Source organism: Sparus aurata, chromosome 2 (assembly GCF_900880675.1).
Source record: "Sparus aurata chromosome 2, fSpaAur1.1, whole genome shotgun sequence".
NCBI classification, from domain to species: Eukaryota; Metazoa; Chordata; class Actinopteri; order Spariformes; family Sparidae; genus Sparus; species Sparus aurata.
Genome location: NC_044188.1, coordinates 16,745,576 through 16,764,518, shown reverse-complemented (window position 1 = coordinate 16,764,518; position 18,943 = coordinate 16,745,576). Strand labels below are relative to the sequence as shown.

General features: G+C 42.1%; 1 protein-coding gene across 7 annotated transcripts in view; it reads right to left on the bottom strand.

The window, feature by feature from the left end:
* grik4 (glutamate receptor, ionotropic, kainate 4) overlaps positions 1 to 18,943 on the bottom strand; it is a 339,847-nt gene that overhangs the window by 75,079 nt on the left and 245,825 nt on the right. For all 7 annotated transcript variants that reach the window (XM_030406054.1, XM_030406044.1, XM_030406072.1 and 4 more), the window contains 2 exons: positions 15,906 to 16,084; positions 11,727 to 11,780 (listed from right to left, as the gene is read on the bottom strand). In XM_030406054.1, the coding sequence (XP_030261914.1) occupies positions 11,727 to 11,780; positions 15,906 to 16,084 (233 nt within the window). The remainder of the gene's footprint in view (positions 1 to 11,726; positions 11,781 to 15,905; positions 16,085 to 18,943) is intronic.

Genomic DNA, 18,943 nt, shown 5'->3' with positions numbered 1-18,943 from the left:
CAGGTATAAATCCCAATGTGAGACAACTGAGATAAACAACTGGGGTAAAGTTTCCCTCAACCTGCTTCAGCTGAGCAGCTAAATCAGAAGCTGATATTTGGCGCAAAGTGAGAACGCATTAATTTAAGGCCTCAATAGAATTTGTCCTTCGATTTGAGGACAAGCTGCGTTTATGGCAGCAAGTATTTATACCGCTCTCCAAAGAGCCAGAACAATAAATGTAATTCTCAGCGAGGTGAGTTGGCATCTTTCCAATACAGCAAGTAGTGAGCGCACATTATTTGGGAAAACACACTTGTTGTGACATAATAATGACATAGTTTATATTCTGGATGGATGCAGCTCTCTGTTGTCACCGTCCACGTAGCCTATTACCTTTTCTATTACTCAGTTGATTGATTCTCAAACTCTGTGTCTAAACAGGGAAATATGAACTTTACATAAGCCGTGGAGGGGAATTAATTAAATCCCAATCATTTTCACAGTCACAGTGGCTGCCCTCTAAAGCAGTTTGACTGACAACACTTTTTTTTTTTTTTAGGTTGGATTTATAAATCTGGTGTACCACAGTGCACAGCGGAGAGATGGAGGGCGAGGTTGATGTGAAGTGTTCTTTTTTTTAAAGGGATGCTCCCTCCATTCATTCACATTCGCAGATATGGGGGCACAAATTTTTTACCAGAACAATAAACTTGTGAAATTGAATTCTGTATCACCTAGACAATAATGCTATTAATGCCAAACAGACAAACAGAGTGAGAGAGACGTACAGAGAGTGAGAGATGCAGGATGCAGGTATTGGCGGTATAAAGAGCAGTGGCAGTAAAGACGAGGTGAAATGACAAGGACAAGGGCAGCCAGCCACTGTTATCCATTCTTTACTGGCTCATAGAGACAGAGGGCAAAGCAACCTACTCAGAAATTGTGAATGAAAAAAACTGTTGGAACCAGCGACGGAGAGGAAAATTAGAAAATGATGTTTGTGCAGGTTGGAGAGGCAGGGGTACATTTCATCCTGTTCCTCGGTGCCACATTCAATTATAAAGCATTTCATCATTTGACAGTGTTGGGAGGAATAATTAGAAGCACGGAGCATGTCGAGCCCGGAACCCCAACTGGCCAAGAACAAATAGAGGGGGGCACGGTGGCGTCTGGGAAAGAATAGGGATTAAATAGTGAATAACAGCATCAGCCATGCTTCAAAAGTAAGACCTGACTCTCCTCATGCGCATGCAGAGAAAAGGAAAAATGGGTTTTGCAGGCGTGTGTCTGTATCACCGTTTTCTCCTTGTTTATGACACGGGGAGTCAAGAAAAAGAAATACACACCTTATTTCCGGGAAGCAGACAGACAGGCAGGTGGTTAGATAAGGAGGCCGACTATGTATGTGCGGTTGGGAGGGACGGGATGTCGTGCGGGCTGAGCATGTACACAAGTTTATTTATTTGAGTTTTATCGTTCATGTGTACGTATTTATGTGTGTGTGACAGTCAGGAAGCGCTGGCAGCTCCTCGGGCACGGATGCATGACAATGACTGCAGTGACAAGAGGGATCACGGGTGTGCGGAGGGGAAATGGAACATGAAGAACAAAACAAACAGACGGAGGGGTGTGTGTGTGGGTGTTTGTGCGTGTGTGTGTGTCTGTGTGTGTGCGTGCGTGTGTGTGGTTGAACTAATGGCCCTGGCTTTGCAGAGAGGCGATAATATGTCAGCTGGCGACGCACGTCAATGCGTGTTTTTTGACTGGATGCAAATGTGTGTGTCTGTGTGTGCCGCGCACTTTCGTCAAGACTCAAAATGACATCACAAAGCGAGGCGCTGCTAGGCCCAATCCCGTGCTCACCTAACCTTCAAATGACATTAGGCATCCCGTCAACATATGATGAGTCACTGCCAACCTGATGTGATTTATTCAATCCTGCCGAGTAGCTCGGATCGTGGGATACAAATCACTTAGATGGGAGCAAGGAGTGCGTCTGCGAGCGTGTGCGTTTGTTTTGACTGTGTGCGTGTATACATCCATCAGACAAGCATATGTGTGTGCGTGTGTGTGTGCGTCATCTCTCATGCGAGCGCTACATTAAGTTAAAGCCGAGGAAGCTGCAGGATGTCAGCAGCTCACATTCCCCCCCCCCGAAAAAACAAAGTTAACAGAGACGAGCCGGAGAAGCCCTGTGGAGCTGTTCGGTTTGCCCGCTCTTCCATGAAGCATGTTCTTGTTTTAATCTCTCTGTTTTGCTGCGACCCAAGGGCCGAGATTTCTATTAGGCCTTACAGTTAAAGCTCAGGATATTAGCAGCTAGTATTAAGTGGACTTCGCGGGAAGGGAGGTAAATAAAAACCGACGCTGAGAGCTTTATCGTGTGGAATAAAAGCAACAATGCGCGATAGAGTCTGAGCGATGCCTCCTCTGTATCACCTGAGCGTCTAATTGTGATCAACACCATCAACAAAAGGGAATACTTGTTTCCAGAATAAGCATTACTACATTACCCTTGGAGAGCACGGAGCTGAATTAATGTAGCGAGGAGAACTGTTGCTGCATTGAACAACTACCTGAATCATACGGCTTTTAATGAATGAAAAAAAACAAAGCAGCATCTCTCTTAACCCCAGGCAGCAGCTACTGAGGATCATTAGCTCTAATGATGGCCAATGAATGATCGAACTTTGACATCCATTGTCTCTTTAGGGACCTTGGTCATACATGGCTTTATATAAGTAACAAACACACAGTGAACATTTTCAAAGATGATGATAAAATAGAATCTCTCTCTCTAGATTTCTTCCCTGCCTTTACAGTATGCCCTTCATCACATTTTGCTTCGTTTCATCACTTTCTATCTTTCTCCCCTGATTTAGTTTCATTTTCCATTTTACTTCCCTCTTTCCTTTCATGTTTTCCCTCCTCCTTCCTCATTTACGCTCTTGATTAGAGGCTTTTTGTAGTGACAGCGTCTGACCACCTTAACCCAGCTGCCAGTGACTAGTTCAGCTCACTTGGTTGGCACTTGCCCCACTCTCGTAAAATGGCTGCGACGCCCGTGCTCATATTTTGCCAACACAGTTTGAAACATCAGAACATATTCTATTCTATTCTATTCCCTTGAATGCAGCTCGACAATTCTGCCTGGTTATGATAGGAGATGAAGCGCCGCATCCACCTCTTCTTCTTCCTCCCCTAATTTCTCACACCAGATTAATAGCATCAACACGGAGCAGAATAAACAAACAGAAACAGAATGAAGACGGAAAGCAGTCAAATCCATAAGTGGGCATGACAAAGAACCCTGACTGGAGACGGGGTAGCTGTGTGCGGACGTTGACGAGCGTCTTGAGATGATTCACGGGAAACAGATTAGGCAGGGGAGCAGTCTGGCAGATCGTTAGTCAGGGATGTCAGGACCAGAGATAAATGAAGTGTCAGCAGACGACGCAGACAGAAGGAGGGAACGGTGGAAGAAAATCAGGGGGAGACAAAGAGGGAGAAGAAGCGAGGGAGGAGGGGGCAGAAAGGGAAGGAACACGCAAAATAAATGGTTGTTTGTAGGCCCGGGAAGTAAAAGGTCACTGTGGAATTTATTACGCATTTCAATGGAGTTGTACAACAAAAGTTATTACATTAGTTTCTTTTTCTGAGTCATAAGTGAGTCATGGGTATGTTATCTTATGCACAAGCATAATTAATCCTACATGCACCTCTTGGTAAACTGCATATTTATCATCACTTGTTAGGGTGCTGCATGATTGGTTAATACCAGTTAGAGCTTTAATTATTCATAAATGATTTAAAAAGAGACACTGTATGTAATTATAATACATTATTAATATGATAGCATTTTTTTTTATCCTCCAAACTGTTTCCATGGCCAGACAATGCGTCCTTACTACAACTGTGTGATGTGTCTTCATCTGTGGAGCACATACTGCAGGAGTCTGACATGTTTTCTCCTGTCTGAAGTGTTTCTAATCTTCTGTGAAAGTACTTTAATTATTTTCAGACTATAATTATCCTATTAATCTTAGATGGGAGGGATGACACACCAATGTATTCAAACTGTATCTACCTTCATTTTTAAAAAGTCCTTCTTCTAAAGCATTGTTTCAATCAGGTTAAAGGAGATGAGGAGCAGTGACGATAATGTGCTTTATTCACATAATTCATTAACGTCACACTCATAAATGTCACAACAATGGAAAAAAGAGAGACAGCCTGCAATTCAACAAAAGAAAAATTCAATAACAACGTGACAACACGAGCCGAGATAGAGGTCAAACTATTGACAAAAGTTCCAACTCATTGATCAGCCTGATTGAGTAAGGCTCACACTACAGGACTTTTAAAAAGCTAACCGACTGTGAAATAAGGTTGCATCACGCAAATAAGGGGAATCTTCACAGATGTTCTTGTCTCAAATCTTAAAACATACGCGAGCTACAAGATTTGAAAATAATGGCGCATCACACAGGGTGTTGTTACGATTATCGTGCAAAAGGGAGCAGTGAAGCGGCTCACGTGATCTCATGGGGAAGTAGACGTAAACAATATGGAGACCGGTGCAACGACATGCCGTGGTAAAGTTTATACTTGCAGTGAGAAAACAAAACAACTAAAGCAGAAGAAATTAGTTTGGATAAGAAGATGTATGTGGAAGGGAGGCACTGAGACATTTTCAGCCATTTTACCTACAAAACATGTTTTTTTTTTTATGGAAACATTTCCATCCGTCTTCATGGCAAACATTACCAGCTATTTTTCATATAAAGAAAGACAATCTCCATCTGTGATCGAGTGCCCAAAACAAGCATTTAAAAGCCAAACCATGATGTTTTCCTAACCCTATTCAAGTGCTTTTGTGCCCAAACCTAAACAGTACTGAACTCAGTACAGTGATATGAGAGAGATAAAAAAAAAAAAAACTGAACCAAAAAAAGGAACTAAAGAATAATGTACTTAGCTTATAACAGCTATCATTCTGGTGATCGGGTTGTGTTTATGGTTGTGAGGTCAGTTTAGCTACTATATCATTCCTGCTTCCAGAAGCTGATCCTGAATCAGCATTAACCACAGAATCAACTTTCCTAACCCTAAATCAACACAGAACTGCAAAGCCTCCAGTTAACTCTCAGCCGTTCCATCACATAATTATAAACATAGCCACACTGAAATCTCTGGGCAGCAATTTAGATAGATTAGATTCCCTTTTGATCAGAGTAAACTGAGAATGCTCCCACCTAACACATAGTTTTAGATGGTCAGTGACTCTAATCTGAACCTCCAAACATAGTTTTTTATTATCTGTGTAAGTTTAATTAGGGTGCCATCAGAAGGTCAATCCTCCTGCCCACACAGGCGTTATTAAATTGTTAAAATAACTTTTTTATGATAACAGTGAACAAGTGAATTATCTGCACGTTGGTGCCAATTCTGTATCTATTCTGGTTAATGAGGGGCTGCGGTAGGCAAACTTTAAATCACAGACAGCGGAATTTTAGATTTATGTGAGCTAACAAGAAAACACATCATAAGCCACAGACTTTGTGGAAAATAAATCTCTGACAATGTTCCCGGAGACGGCAGTGTGAAGAGTGAAGACGTGCACCTCTGAGCTTGTGTGCTCCTTCTCCATTCTCAAAAAGTCAATAGAATAACAACACAATACTTATGAATCCTGCCTACTGTCCTTAAAAAGTAGAGGAAAATTAAATTGAATTAAAAATTAAATTAAACACTACATGGCTGTAGAAAGACAGTTTAATAATTTAAGTAAGTGCTGTGGGAGGAAACCCAGCAATTACTTTCCTGGATCACAGGCCTCTACCTGAAAAACACTTAAATTCTCCACAGCACTGGAAAGCTGCCTTCACACCGAAACTCTGTGAAGCTCAATAACGTCGAGCTGATGTCAGAGCACTAACAAAGATTTTATAGAAGACACTTAGCACCGGCTCTGACAGGCATCACACTGAAAAAACACATAAGGCAATTACATCAAACCACTGCTGCCTTTCTCTGATATAAGCTTTTGTGTTTTGTTTGAGAAAGATAAACACAAGCTGCTCATTTCACATTTATCTGCATTCTTCTGAGCATCACAGAAATATCTAAATCTTTCTCTCTCTCTCTCTCTTTAAAAGGGCTGCAGATTCTCTTTGCCCCACGGTATTTTCAACTAATTGAATTCATTAGAAACGCTGTTAGGAAAAAGTGATCGTATCTGGTCACAGGTCGCCTAATGTAAAAGCTTTTTCAGGGCCAAAGGTGAGTGAGGATGTGGTAAGAGTCACCTTTAATTAGATGTCAGGAAATGTTATTTGCTTGCCGAGATAATGGAAATATATAATGTAACGGAACAGCCGTTATCATTCAGAGCGCACACATGTCATCACAGACCTATGAACCGGTACAACGAAAGGTTAGTGACTGTACAATCATCTCCATCGTCCATCTTGCTTCCTGTACTGTATGTCTGTCACTCAGCCATGAGGAAAATAGAAATGTGCTGAGATTTTATAAAAAATTATTTGAACAAATTAGGTCCCAAACTTTGAACAAACTACTGTGAAATCTGAAAATGCTTCCCAAAAACAGAAGAGGACCATTTTTCCGATCTGCTGCCCCGCAGGCTATATTTAGGCAGCTAAATATAGAACGCAATTATAGAGCTGAAGTCATGACGTCACGTCCAGGATAGCCTCTCTTCCACAAGCTTCTGTGACTCAGTGCAGAAACATTTCTTTCATCTGCCTTTCGGGAAATGAAACACAGAGGGCTCTGAACCAACTTTGACTTTGTTAAATATGAGCGCTGACACCAGTCTGTCACAAGTTCAGTTTGTTGTGCACTTTTTATTCCTTTTCTGATGTTTGATTTGTGTGCTACTTGTGCTTTTATGGGCGGTTAAATGCCGGTACCGAAGAGTTTACTGCTAGTGTGGGTTGAGGATCATAACTCTTAGTTACTGTACGTAACCCGGTTGCTATGAGTACAGTTATTTTCTATGAGAGCGGTATATATTTGGCTGTATGTCAATGCGTAAGAGTACTGTTGATATTTTCCTTGGGATTTATGAGGAATTTAACCTTCGTTATCCTGATTTCCTGTGCATGCCTGCGCTCAAACTTCCGATAGTGTATCACACCCCAAGTAGTGTTCTCGTCGACATTAATATCAAATAAACAACAACACAGGCCATAATTCAAAACACACTGTTACTTAATCTAAACCACAGGTGAGCCACACAAAACCACTCTGGGTTTTTAGTTTTTAGAAATGTTACAAGTGTAAATAGTGTTTTTGATGAGGTTTTCTTGGAAGGCAAGTCTCTCTTGACAATTAGCTAAACCCCTCTTCGCAAAGAATTCCTTTCAAGCTTTTCCAAATGCTGTAGCAGCTTGTATGGGACTTGAGAAAGACTGACTATTGGTTTATAACAAGTTTAGAGGATAGTTCAACCCTTCCTAAAACCAAAAACACAAGAGCAAAAGAGATTTAGGAATTGATCGAACTGTTGGTTTACTCCACCATAAGCGGGAAACCCTAGCATGCTCAGCTAACGAGCTTACTACCTCGAATATAACCGAATGTAACTTTCAAGGCCAGTGGAATGATAGTGTCCTTTTAATTGGATTTGGGAAATGCATATTGTAGCAACCCCAGCTTATGTTAGCTGAGATAGTGTTAAACGCACCAAACATATGGAGTAGTCTTTATCACTTAATGCATTTTTTCATGTCAAAGTGACACATTCATTGAATACAAACAATATTGCATACATCTAACCTCCATCTTGCTTGTGCAAGCTTAGTAAGCTATCCAGCCATACAGGGTTGACAACAAAATGACAGTCTGATTTAATATTTCAAGAGATATCTCATTATTTAGCATTGTAACATGTTTAGCCAAATGATCAAATTAGCTAAATCTGAAAAAAATGTGCGACAATTTCACAGTTGACAGTCACCAGCTCCATACGAGAAGCTTCTGCTTCTGTCTACCTCTTTCTGAATTCAGGTACCCATTGATTCAAAAATGTCAAAACATTCCACGTAGTAAATCTGGCCTCATTATCGCTGTAAACTACTTATTTGCCAGATGCAAACGAAAGGCTGACAGGTGCAGCGACAACTACCAAGATGGCAGGGCTTAGCACACTGTCAGTTTTGGTTAAGAAATGGTTGAGGAGGCAGCCTGGTAAAGTTTGTTAGAAGTTTGCTGTCATACTTAAAGGAAACACACGTCGACTGGGATGTGAACTCCAGTCTCAAGTAAACTCTGCCAAAATCATCCCCTTTGAACGCCCACTCACCACCCTGACCTACATACCTTTACTCCTGGCAGAGAACATCAATATGTCTGAGTTTGGCACTGGATGTTCTAGGTAGTTTTAAGCTCTTTGAACAAATGAGCGATGGTGTCATTTCTCTGGACAGGATGGTCACATAGTGTACTTTAATAAGAGGATCAAAGAGTGACCCGGGCACTTAATGTATTATTGCCATTTTCACAGATGTAATATCACAGTGAGTTTGGAAAATGGGCGAACGAATGCTGAACTGAACAGTGAGAGAATATGACGAAACTTGTGTCCATTGTGTCAGAGTATATTCATGCACATGTGTGCGTGGTGAGAATGACGCTCAGCAATGGAGCCATTTAACAACACAATAAATAGGATGAATCACTGATTACTATAAGTAAGGAGGCAACAGCGCGTCCATTTTTCCACTCACAGCTTATGCATTATGTTCCGGGCTGCTAGGGGCACACCGCTGACCATTTTAATGATGCTAGAAGAAGCTATTAACGATGCCGTCACTGAGCAATGGCTGGACTTCAAGTAAATGGTGGCGGGAGGGGAGGATGTGGGGTCATCATCCAGTATCTAATATGAATCTCTATGCCCTCCAGCAGGCCAGCACAGCAAAACCACAGGAGAGTGATGACGAGGGGGTTTATTTAGGTGTAGGCACAAAGGATAGCAAAGACAAGCAGGTAAAATTAAAGGAAGGAGGGGGCTACAATAGCAGAAGTGATTGTGTCAAGGGCTGTGGAGCAAAACATGAAGATGGCAGCAGCCCACTCTTAATGAATCATAAATCAGCTTGATATGAATCATCTCTACAGCGCTATTAGAGCAAAGTGTCTCGAACCTCATTAATTTCCATTAGGGATAAGCTATCGAGTAAGTTTACCATAGCATCACATTTTCTACAAGCCGGTATCTTTATGCATATGACGATGCCTCCAGTGAAACATTGTGATGGACGATAACATTGTTGTTTAGGAATTTGAGGCAGCTTGTCCCCTCAGTGTTGTCCTGAGGCAGCAGTTGCGATTAGCTCACCACTGTAGTTCTTGTGTTTCCCGCCATGGCTTTGACATGAATCTCCAACCGCCGAGGATACTATCCCCCGTTACCACCGAGATACATCTGTTCCAGGTTTGAGAGCGCCCTCGTCCCTGCACCAAATGTCTGTAACTTAGCTTTGTTCAGCCTCATATGCATAGAACAATGTTGGTCAACAAGTCAAGGAAGCTAAGCTAAGAGAACTGTGTATAAAAAAGGCTGAGAGAAACAACCGCCCCGCGGCAAAAGAAACGTTGCTGCCACAAATGTAACCGAGTGTTCGTGCACCGAGCACCAGGCATAATTCTTTTCATTTTCTCTCCCCTCATATCACAAACAGCAACCACACTCGCCCTACAGTAACTCTGAGGGAACACGCCTCAAAATTGTGCTCTCTGCTGGGGAGCCTTTTAAATCACGATGTTACGATGCTGAGGGATTAGTAGTCGACGGACAATGGACTAATTGATCGGCCCAACCGTACTTCTAATTTACAAAATACACTATTCAAGGGGCATTTATGAAAAAGAATGATAACTTTACAGTCCAAAAAGCAACTTAGACTTTAAAGGAAGCTGCAGAGGTGCTTTGTGTATACCTGCCTGAGATAAAGCATTTAAGGAGAATCATCAGTCATAATGATTCAGCTGCTGACCTGCTACTGCTCTGAAAGCAACTTTGCAGAGAAGCACTTTGTTTAGCTACCTCTCTCAGCCCTTTCTCTATCTGCCTCTGTCACCTTCCTCTGAGGACTATGTCACTGTAAACAATATGCAGCATCCTTTACAAAGCCACCTTAAATTGAAGTCACTATAGGAAAAAATGTGGCTTTAAATACAAGTGAATACTCCACAATATGTAATGCAATGTGATGAAGTCAGTTTTAAGTTTAAAGGACATTACAGAACAGATAAAAACATCAAAACTCAAAGAACTTTCAAGGGTGTTCAGGCATAATTCCCTCAAATTTAACAACCAAAATTGGCATTGCTTGAGACATGGTTGAAGGTTAATTACTTTTACAACATTGATAACTTTTTATAATGAGAACTAGCAGGATTTACAGAAGCTCACAGACAACTATTACAAAGAGCGGGGGACTGGATCACTTCTCAACTGTGCCGCTGCGTAACAGCGATGGCAGAAAACTGCAGGAGTCCCACGTGCAGACAACAGATGAAGCCCATTTACTGACATGAAGAAAATTTGAAAAACATTCAAAATAAACTCTAATTCTATCCCGGCACAGTGGCACTGGCCTACTGTATATATGTTTATTTCCAAAGCCCTTTAAATGACTCAATAGGTAAAAAGTGACCACCACAAATGCTTCCCAGCACAAAGGGGCAGCACTGCTAACTATCATTGGCTTGTTAGCTCAGTTAGCCCTGCAGCTAGTCGGACTATCTGGAGAGTGTTGGTGTTTACACTGCTTGCATAGGAGCTTTGGACTGCTGGAAGAAACAGGTTTTCAGGCAGGGGACTAGCTGGTTAGCATGCCGAAGTCCGCGTATCTCTTCAATACAGTATGTAGACGTCTTTGACACAATGCCTGATATCTCGTCACATTCTATTGATAACTGTAGATCATTTTTCAGTGTTTTAAATGCAAATTTTTAAATATTGCACCTTTAAAGCATTGGTTCTTCACCTCACATTCACACAATTTCAAAGGTTTCAAAGACCAAGGCGAAATTAAACAGCATGCAGTATGCTAATTAACTAAACAATAACACCAATTAAGCATAAAACCTTAAAACATAATAATAATAATTATTGTAATAATTAACAATAATTTGACTTCATTCCAAGAAAGAAAGAAAAAAAGAAAAAAAGAAAGAAAGAAAGAAAGAAAGACAGGTGTAGAGGAAGGATGTGTGGAGCTCCCCCTTGACTCATTCACTGACAGAAATGAATGTTGACTCCATGGACGATGACTTCATCACTCATTCAATGTGAGCTTGGCAGCCTCTCCACAATCATTATTATAAGAAAAACTGCAGCAGCAACAACATCAATAGAACCGGTAGCAATTATACTAATCACCATTATTTATTTGGTCCAGAGGTGCATTTCAACCACGGAGGGCAAACAGGCAACGACTGGAGCCACTATAGACCCAGCGTGTCTCTAATCTGCAGTCACATGCAGCGAGGGAGAAAATCGACTATGCCATAATGCAGCAAAGCTATAATTCGTCTGTCTTAGCTCCTGCCTGCCTATCTCTACTCATTCAATCACTCATTTACACGTAAAGCAGCAATTAAAGTGCGCTATTTTAATACACTACAGCAGCATTAGAGCACTGATGTGCTCCTGTAGGCGTGAAATCGACATCTCCCTTAAATGCCCACACCAGCTTTCATTTGCTTACCAGAGAGGTGAAGATGTAAGTGTAGTAGATTGACAGCATTCCCAGCTCTGAAGCCTGTGGAGCAGAAGACAAGAGGGGCAGGAGGGGAGGAGATAAAGACAAAATGTAAGAGACGGCAGGTACAACACAGATATCCAAACAAAAAGATGTTAAGATGGAGGTCAGGGAAAGAGAGGAGGAAGAGAGAGAGCGGAGCAGAGAGCCGAGTGAGTGGAGAAGAAAGGGGGTCCGGGGGAGAGAAGTTGAGAGGTCAGTGATTCAGTGTAACTCGAGCTCCAGTCTGCAGCACACAGATCAAATCCACATCTTGATAAGACGAGACACATTCTTATCTGACGGCGGCTCTCAATGGAGCAATTAATTTCTGAGGTGCATTAGTATGCCTCTCGTCACCTCGTCTTACAATTTGATTAAATCAAAGTCACAGTGAGGAGCAGTTGTGAAGGACATGGCGAACTTTTCATAGTTCCATTTCATTAAAGTCATTAGCAGAAAAGAAAATCATCGAGCTATAGGCTGCTGTTTAATCACACTGCAGTGCACATCATGATTAAAATCAATAAATATCAAGTAGACACACACATATATATATATCAAACCAAACGCTTTCAAAGAACGTCCTGTTTTTTACGAGAATCTTTCTTTCAAAATCATTAATTAACTGAAATTCTTCCTGAGCATGAATTAACCCTCGTGCCCCTTCAGAGATGCTACGCAGAGAGTCTCTTTTCCACACCTGGATGAACTGAAATTTACATATTTCCATAACAAGTAGCTTCCAAAACTAACATCTAAGGTTGTTTATCATCAAAGAGAGTTTAATAACAGACATTTAGCTGTCATTACCGAAAGAAATATGTTAACTGTGTGTGGGTGTCATTGTGCCATAAGTAGGTGTATGTTTATGTCGCTCGGCCGTTGAATATTCAACTTAAGTGTTCCGCCGCAGCATAAATAATAAAAGAGTACGAAGTAGAAAGGCGGCAATTATTACGGCAAAACATCAAAATCCAACTTTCATTATTCGACTTTGAAGACCTTCTCAAAATGTTTTTAATATGCTATCTCCTTTGAGGATATTTAGTGCGCTTTTACTCTGAAACTACTAAATGCATGATGACGATGTAAGGTTACTATTATTATGATTCAAGGGAGCTGTCTGTTCGCACCGGCCCGGGAGTAAAGCGAGCTAATGGCACAAGGTGGTGGAGATTTTTCCATCTTTAACAGTAGCTTCATGCAGCAGGTTGTAGCAGGTGATAGTTCAAGAGAAATTTCAGCACCTCGAAATGTCAGAATTTGTCACTTTATTAGCAACCGACCCTTCTTCACCGAGCTGGACTCGGTGACTGGAGGAGGTGATGCAGCATCTCACACTGCACATTAAGTCGGTCCTCTGACAGATCTGTGAGAATTTGGAAACCAGCAACTCACATTTATCTATTTATCATTCTTTTTTAGTAGCTGATCACAGTAGTACAAACCCTGGGACTTTAATATGCACAACTGTCCATAAAGGAGACATATTATGCTCATTTTCAGGCTCATAATTTTATTTTTGGGCTGCTACTAGAATAGGTTTACATGCTTTAGTGCTCAAAAAACACACCAGTTTTTCCATATTGTCCAGTGCTTGAGTGTTTGAACTCCTGTCTCTTTAAGGCCTCTAAAGTGATGTCACAAAATCACAGAATTAAAGGACGAGGCGTTATGTAAGCAGTGTTTTCTGTAGGAGAGAGGAGCTTCTGCTGGTGTGGACTTTGCCCTTTTTCATAGTCAAGACTTTTTACATGCACAAAAACATTAACACACTAAAGGGACAAAAATTGAAAAAAAAACAAAAAAAATATAGTGTGTCTAAACAGCAAGAAAATACAGCTGCATCTTTTCTTTAGCTGATCTGTCCCCTTTAATACCACACCGGACAGAAACTGACACGACTGACAACCGGAATCCTATTTCGTTGCCCGCATCACATTCAGAACGCACAATGCAACCGAAACAAGCAGCTGATGAGAAATATCTCTTTGGATTCCCTGTCGCTGCATTCGAAATAAGATTTTCCTGATCTCCTCGTTGTTCTGCTGCAGCTTTTGGTCAGAGTGTGCACAGTCGCCCTGCCCCTATATACCGGGCTCACCATCCATCGCACTCTGGTTCTATACAGCGTCTCACAACAGTGGAAGCCTGACTGAACAAGATTACATTCAGAATGCTTACACTGCTGACCTAAACCCCTCTGAATGCTAAAACCTCAGAGAGGGAGACCTTTGTCTGACCGGGGTTTGATGCAAGATGCAAACAGACCAATAAGGCGGGATGTCTTGCATGACAAAAGGCAATTCTGTCCGTTTAGACAGGCATGGCACTCATATTATCATCTCGGACTGGTAAAAAAGACGCCGGCGCATGGCTTTGATATGTTTGGCAACCAGGCACTCCACATGAGAGGCAGGACGGCCAACTTTCCATTACCCTGCTGCAGGCCTGTCTCTTGACAGACAGCGTGGCACATAAAGGAGACAAAAGAGTGCGAGATGGAGGGATGGGTATACAGGACCGCACAGGGAGGGAGGTGTGAACAAACAAAGTGAAATTGTATTCTCTGCATTTTGGGCAGAGAACAGAAAGCGAGAAAAAGAAAAGAAAAAGGGAGCAACCGAAGAGACGGGGGAAGAGACAAAGAGAGAGGAAGAGAGACATCCCACCGAGGGCTCCCACCGCTCTGAGGCCCAGGATTGCCATGGTGACTGAATGACCACTGACGGCTGCCCGAACACTCCACTGAGGTGAGAGATTGAGACTGCTGCGAGAGAGACTTTAATAGAGAGAACGAGGGAGGTAGAAGAGCTGGGAAACGAGAGAAGCATCCCCCCCGTCTCTAGTTATTATCACCTCCACTCTCGCCATCCATCCGTCGTCGTCTAGAAATAATGAGGTGTGTATTAATTACTAAGAGGCCATATGCTGCTGCCAAACACCCTCGCGTCCCCGGCTCACACCATCACCTTTTATTGATGCCACCAAGGTTCTTCACAAACGTTAGGCTCCAATCCGGAGAAGCTTGGGAGTCAAAGTGTCCCACGTCTCAATAATGTTCCGAGTTAATTATTGGAGTGTGCCGTCAGCGGGACAAAAAACACATTCAAGTCGTGCTACTGACTGAAAATGGTGCTCGCTGCTGTTTTTGTCACATGTTGAACTTTGCATGTTGTGGTTTGACATAAAGGGTGTTTTCGAGATTAAAACCAACAGATGAGAACATTAACGCCTCAGTCTGCTCAATTTGCTCCGATTTTTAATCCATAAAATGCACTGTATTGGGAAACAGACAATAAGGCTCCTCTTTTTTTACGAGGCCCGTCTTACTCACACTAATCCACTTAACTGTGCAGAATTCTCACATATGGAGGTATTGGCATTGGCATTGGCATGCATCTTGATTTAATGCTCTCATCCATATAATTTGACGTAACAGGTTTGTTCAATAAGATGATGCCTCGATTAATTTTTGCCTTTTAACTTTTTGGGAACTGTGCATTTGACTCCGGGCACCTGTCGTCAAAAAGCTGTGCCCTCTGCCACAAAGTGCATACATTTACGTAATCTGTCTTGTCATTCAAGAACACAGACGTTTCATGGTTGCGAGGAGAAATTTCCCCTTTTTATATGTGCTGCACTATATACGTTGAGCCATGTGGGAAATAAAAGCTCTATCTCTGCAGGTTAGATGAATCTTCTTCTTCTTCTTCTTCTTCTTCTTCTTCTTCTTCTTCTTCTTCTTCTTCTTCTTCTTCTTCTTCTTCTTCTTCTTCTTCTTCTTCTTCTTCTTCTTCTTCTTCTTCTTCTTCTTCTTCTTCTTCTTCTTCTTCTTCTTCTTCTTCTTCTTCTTCTTCTTCTTCTTCTTCTTCTTCTTCTTCTTCTTCTTCTTCTCCTTCTCCTTCTCCTTCTCCTTCTCCTTCTTCTCCACATATGCAATTACTTTTAGCCCCGAACCCTTCTTGCCACTGGCATTTCTGAGTAACTTTTTTCTTTGTTAGATGTATAAGAATTATATAAATGTGGATCTTGGGAATTTCCCCCCCCAGTATAAAGCTAAGACGGTAGACATGGATTAAAGTTAAAGAAAGAAAGTTAGCGGTGCGTGAATGGCGCAGCGACCGTGCGAACCATACTCACCCGTTCCAAAATGATATGTGACATGGTGGCGTTGGCATCCACTATAATGGTGGCAGTCTTGTCATCTCGGATCTCCTTCAGGAGAGGGGTCGGGTCCTGGCTGTCATCGAGCATGCGCACTGACAGAGTCTCCTTGGAGATGAGGAACTGCCTGAGGAGCTGCTCCAGGTTCAATAAGCCTGCCGGTGACACACACACACACACACACACACACACACACACACACACACACACACACACACACACACACACACACACACACACACACACACACACACACACACACACACACACCACATGAGAGGGATTCGTGTAATGAAGGGAAGACTCTCCTCAGGAAATAGAGCTTTACAGTTATAATTTCTTATTTTAAAGTTAGGGAAACACTGAACTGAAAAGTTAGGGAAAGTCAACAGCATTCAGAGAGTGATGATTAATATTTCAACACAGTATGAACTTCATACGTTACACAGTCATCCAACACAAACAGATTAGGGATGCCCCATAAATATCGGGGTAATTATTTTTTTTATATTATTAGGTTATTATCGGCTGAGAATGTAAGTGGGGCTGATAAATATGCAAGCGCAGGATCTACACATGAGATTGGTCATCCTGTTCAGAGCTGCTGCAGAGTGCTCTGCTTTTGTTTTGGATCCTCTCTTTAAGGCCCCGCCTCCTGAACAACCAGTCTGGTCTGATTGGTCAGCTTACACAAATCTGAGCCAGCCCTGCTAATAACAACAGAGCAGCTGGGCTAAATCAATTCTTATGTGCCAAACTAGCTGCTAGACATTAATTAGCCAAAGGTGTGACATGATGATGTCAGGTAGTCGTGGAATGAAAGGCGGGACTACTGCCGGTGCGTTTCAGGAGCAGTGTTTTCTGTGGGAGAGAGGAGCTTCTGCTGGTACGGAGACAGGAGCTGCATGTAAACCTATTCTAGTAGTAACCAGAAATAAAACGATGAGCCTGAAAATGAGCATAATATGTCTCCCTTAAATCATCCATCTTTGCTCACGACACATTGGCCTTCCTTGCCCTTCGGTGTTCATGAAAAGACATGTTACAAACTTCCGTTTAGAAGTGCCAAATTATTGTTTATCTTACCAGCATCGGCCATGAGAAGCAGGAAATTATCAGGTATCTGTCTTGGCTGAACAAAAATCAATATCGTGCATCTATAAAATAAATGTTTGTATGGCTGCTGCATTTGACAACAGCGAAAAAAAAAAAAAAATGTGGACTGATCACCTTTAATTACAATTACTGTAAAGCCATCAAACACAAACGGATGTCTCAGCAGCTCCATCCCATGGTAACAAGCCGTTTGACTCTGGAGAGGTAAGGGGGAATTGCCCCTAATTAAAGCACAGCCGACTTAATCAAAATGCTCCCGGCAGCATTTTGCCAGCCACTTTGCATCCATATATTAGCAGCCCCGGAGAGGTTATTGGGCTAATTTTCCATATAGGAATTCCAAACTCATTTGCGAGGCGAGTTGCGGTGAAAAAAACCCACACACAAACTGAATGAATCTGAGAGTAGTGAACCCCAGCGGTGTTGGTCAGACAGCTACACTGGCACTCACCTTGGCAGATCTCATCACACTCGTATAACATTTCCTGATACCAGCAAGGGGAGTCGTATGAGAAGGACATCGTGGTGAAGGACTTGCATTAGCTGAGCCTCCACCTGCTTTTTCCATTACAAAGTAATAATAAAACAGCACTCTCGACTTTGCTATCAACAGATACTTCATGTGATGTTTGCCATGGCGACAGCAGAGTAGTTCATCCGTCACACTGAGACCAATTTCAGTGTGGCAATTTTAAGTTATCAGGCCGACTCCTTTAGCTTCTCCACAGCACATTAACGTGAGCTGCAGCGGTGTCCCAGTCACCGGCATCATGTCTAATAGCTTGTGCAATTACGTCTCGGTGTCTGCCCGTCTTTCAGCTCGTCTGTGTGGCGGTATATTACTGTGTGAGTTTGCCTTCCTCTACCTGGCTACCTGTGTCTGTGCACTCATGAGACATCGCTCCTGGCTGCTGCTTCTTGCTCGCCCGCCTGTGTCTCGAACCTGTCAGATCAGCTTCCTCTGTAGTATAACGCAGAATAAATTTGATGAGCTTGAAATAGCTTCTGCTAACCTGCCCTCCTTGTCTGCCTCTTGCATCCAGCCTCTGAAGCTCAGCGCAAGGCATCAAATACAATTTCACATGAAGTTCATGACATTAGACGGTGCGCAGACTGCACTAGATTCGGCTGGCTAAAGAGCATTCAGACAGAGTGACATGCAGAAGAAAAACTCATATTCTCTTTAGTGTTCTGGCTGCACAGTATTCAAAGGGGAGTCAGAGGCTTCTTTTTTCTTTTTTTTCTTTTCACGAGGTTGCTTTACAGCAGCCATGTTGTTCCCTCACTGTTTGCTCTGGTGAACCAGTTTCAATCAAATGAAAAACATGCAGCTGAATGAAAAATGTTCTCTTCTTCAGTTAGACTTGTATAGGTCCCTGTTCAGAGAGAACAAGTTCTGTGGGATTGTATTTGTGTGAGTGTGTGTGTGTGAGTGTGTGAGTGTGTGTGTGTTGCCCTGTACACGTTCCTTCTTTTCTAACAGCATTTAAGACAGCCTGTGTGTGTGTGTGTGTGTGTGTGTGTGTGTGTGCTTGTACCTCTGTCTTTATGACGACATTGAGAGTGAGCATTTTTTGTCAATTTTTTGTCCCGTGTACTGTTTCAGCTGGTTGTGACTTCTGTTTGACAGTCAAGACTTGGTTATATAATTAAGAATAGAGTTTTAGGACTAAGTTATAATTGTTAAAAAATGTAATTCTTTCATTTTGGTCACCATTTTTCAGCAATAACCTTGTAATATAACTCTTTATATAATATCTTTCATTGTTACTGGAGTCCATCTTTCTCTGTGCAGGCTTAGAATTTACTGCATACTCACACACACATACATGAGACTGACAGGAAAAAACTGACGTATGTGCTGTATGATTACTGTTTGTAACTGTATTGAATTGAAA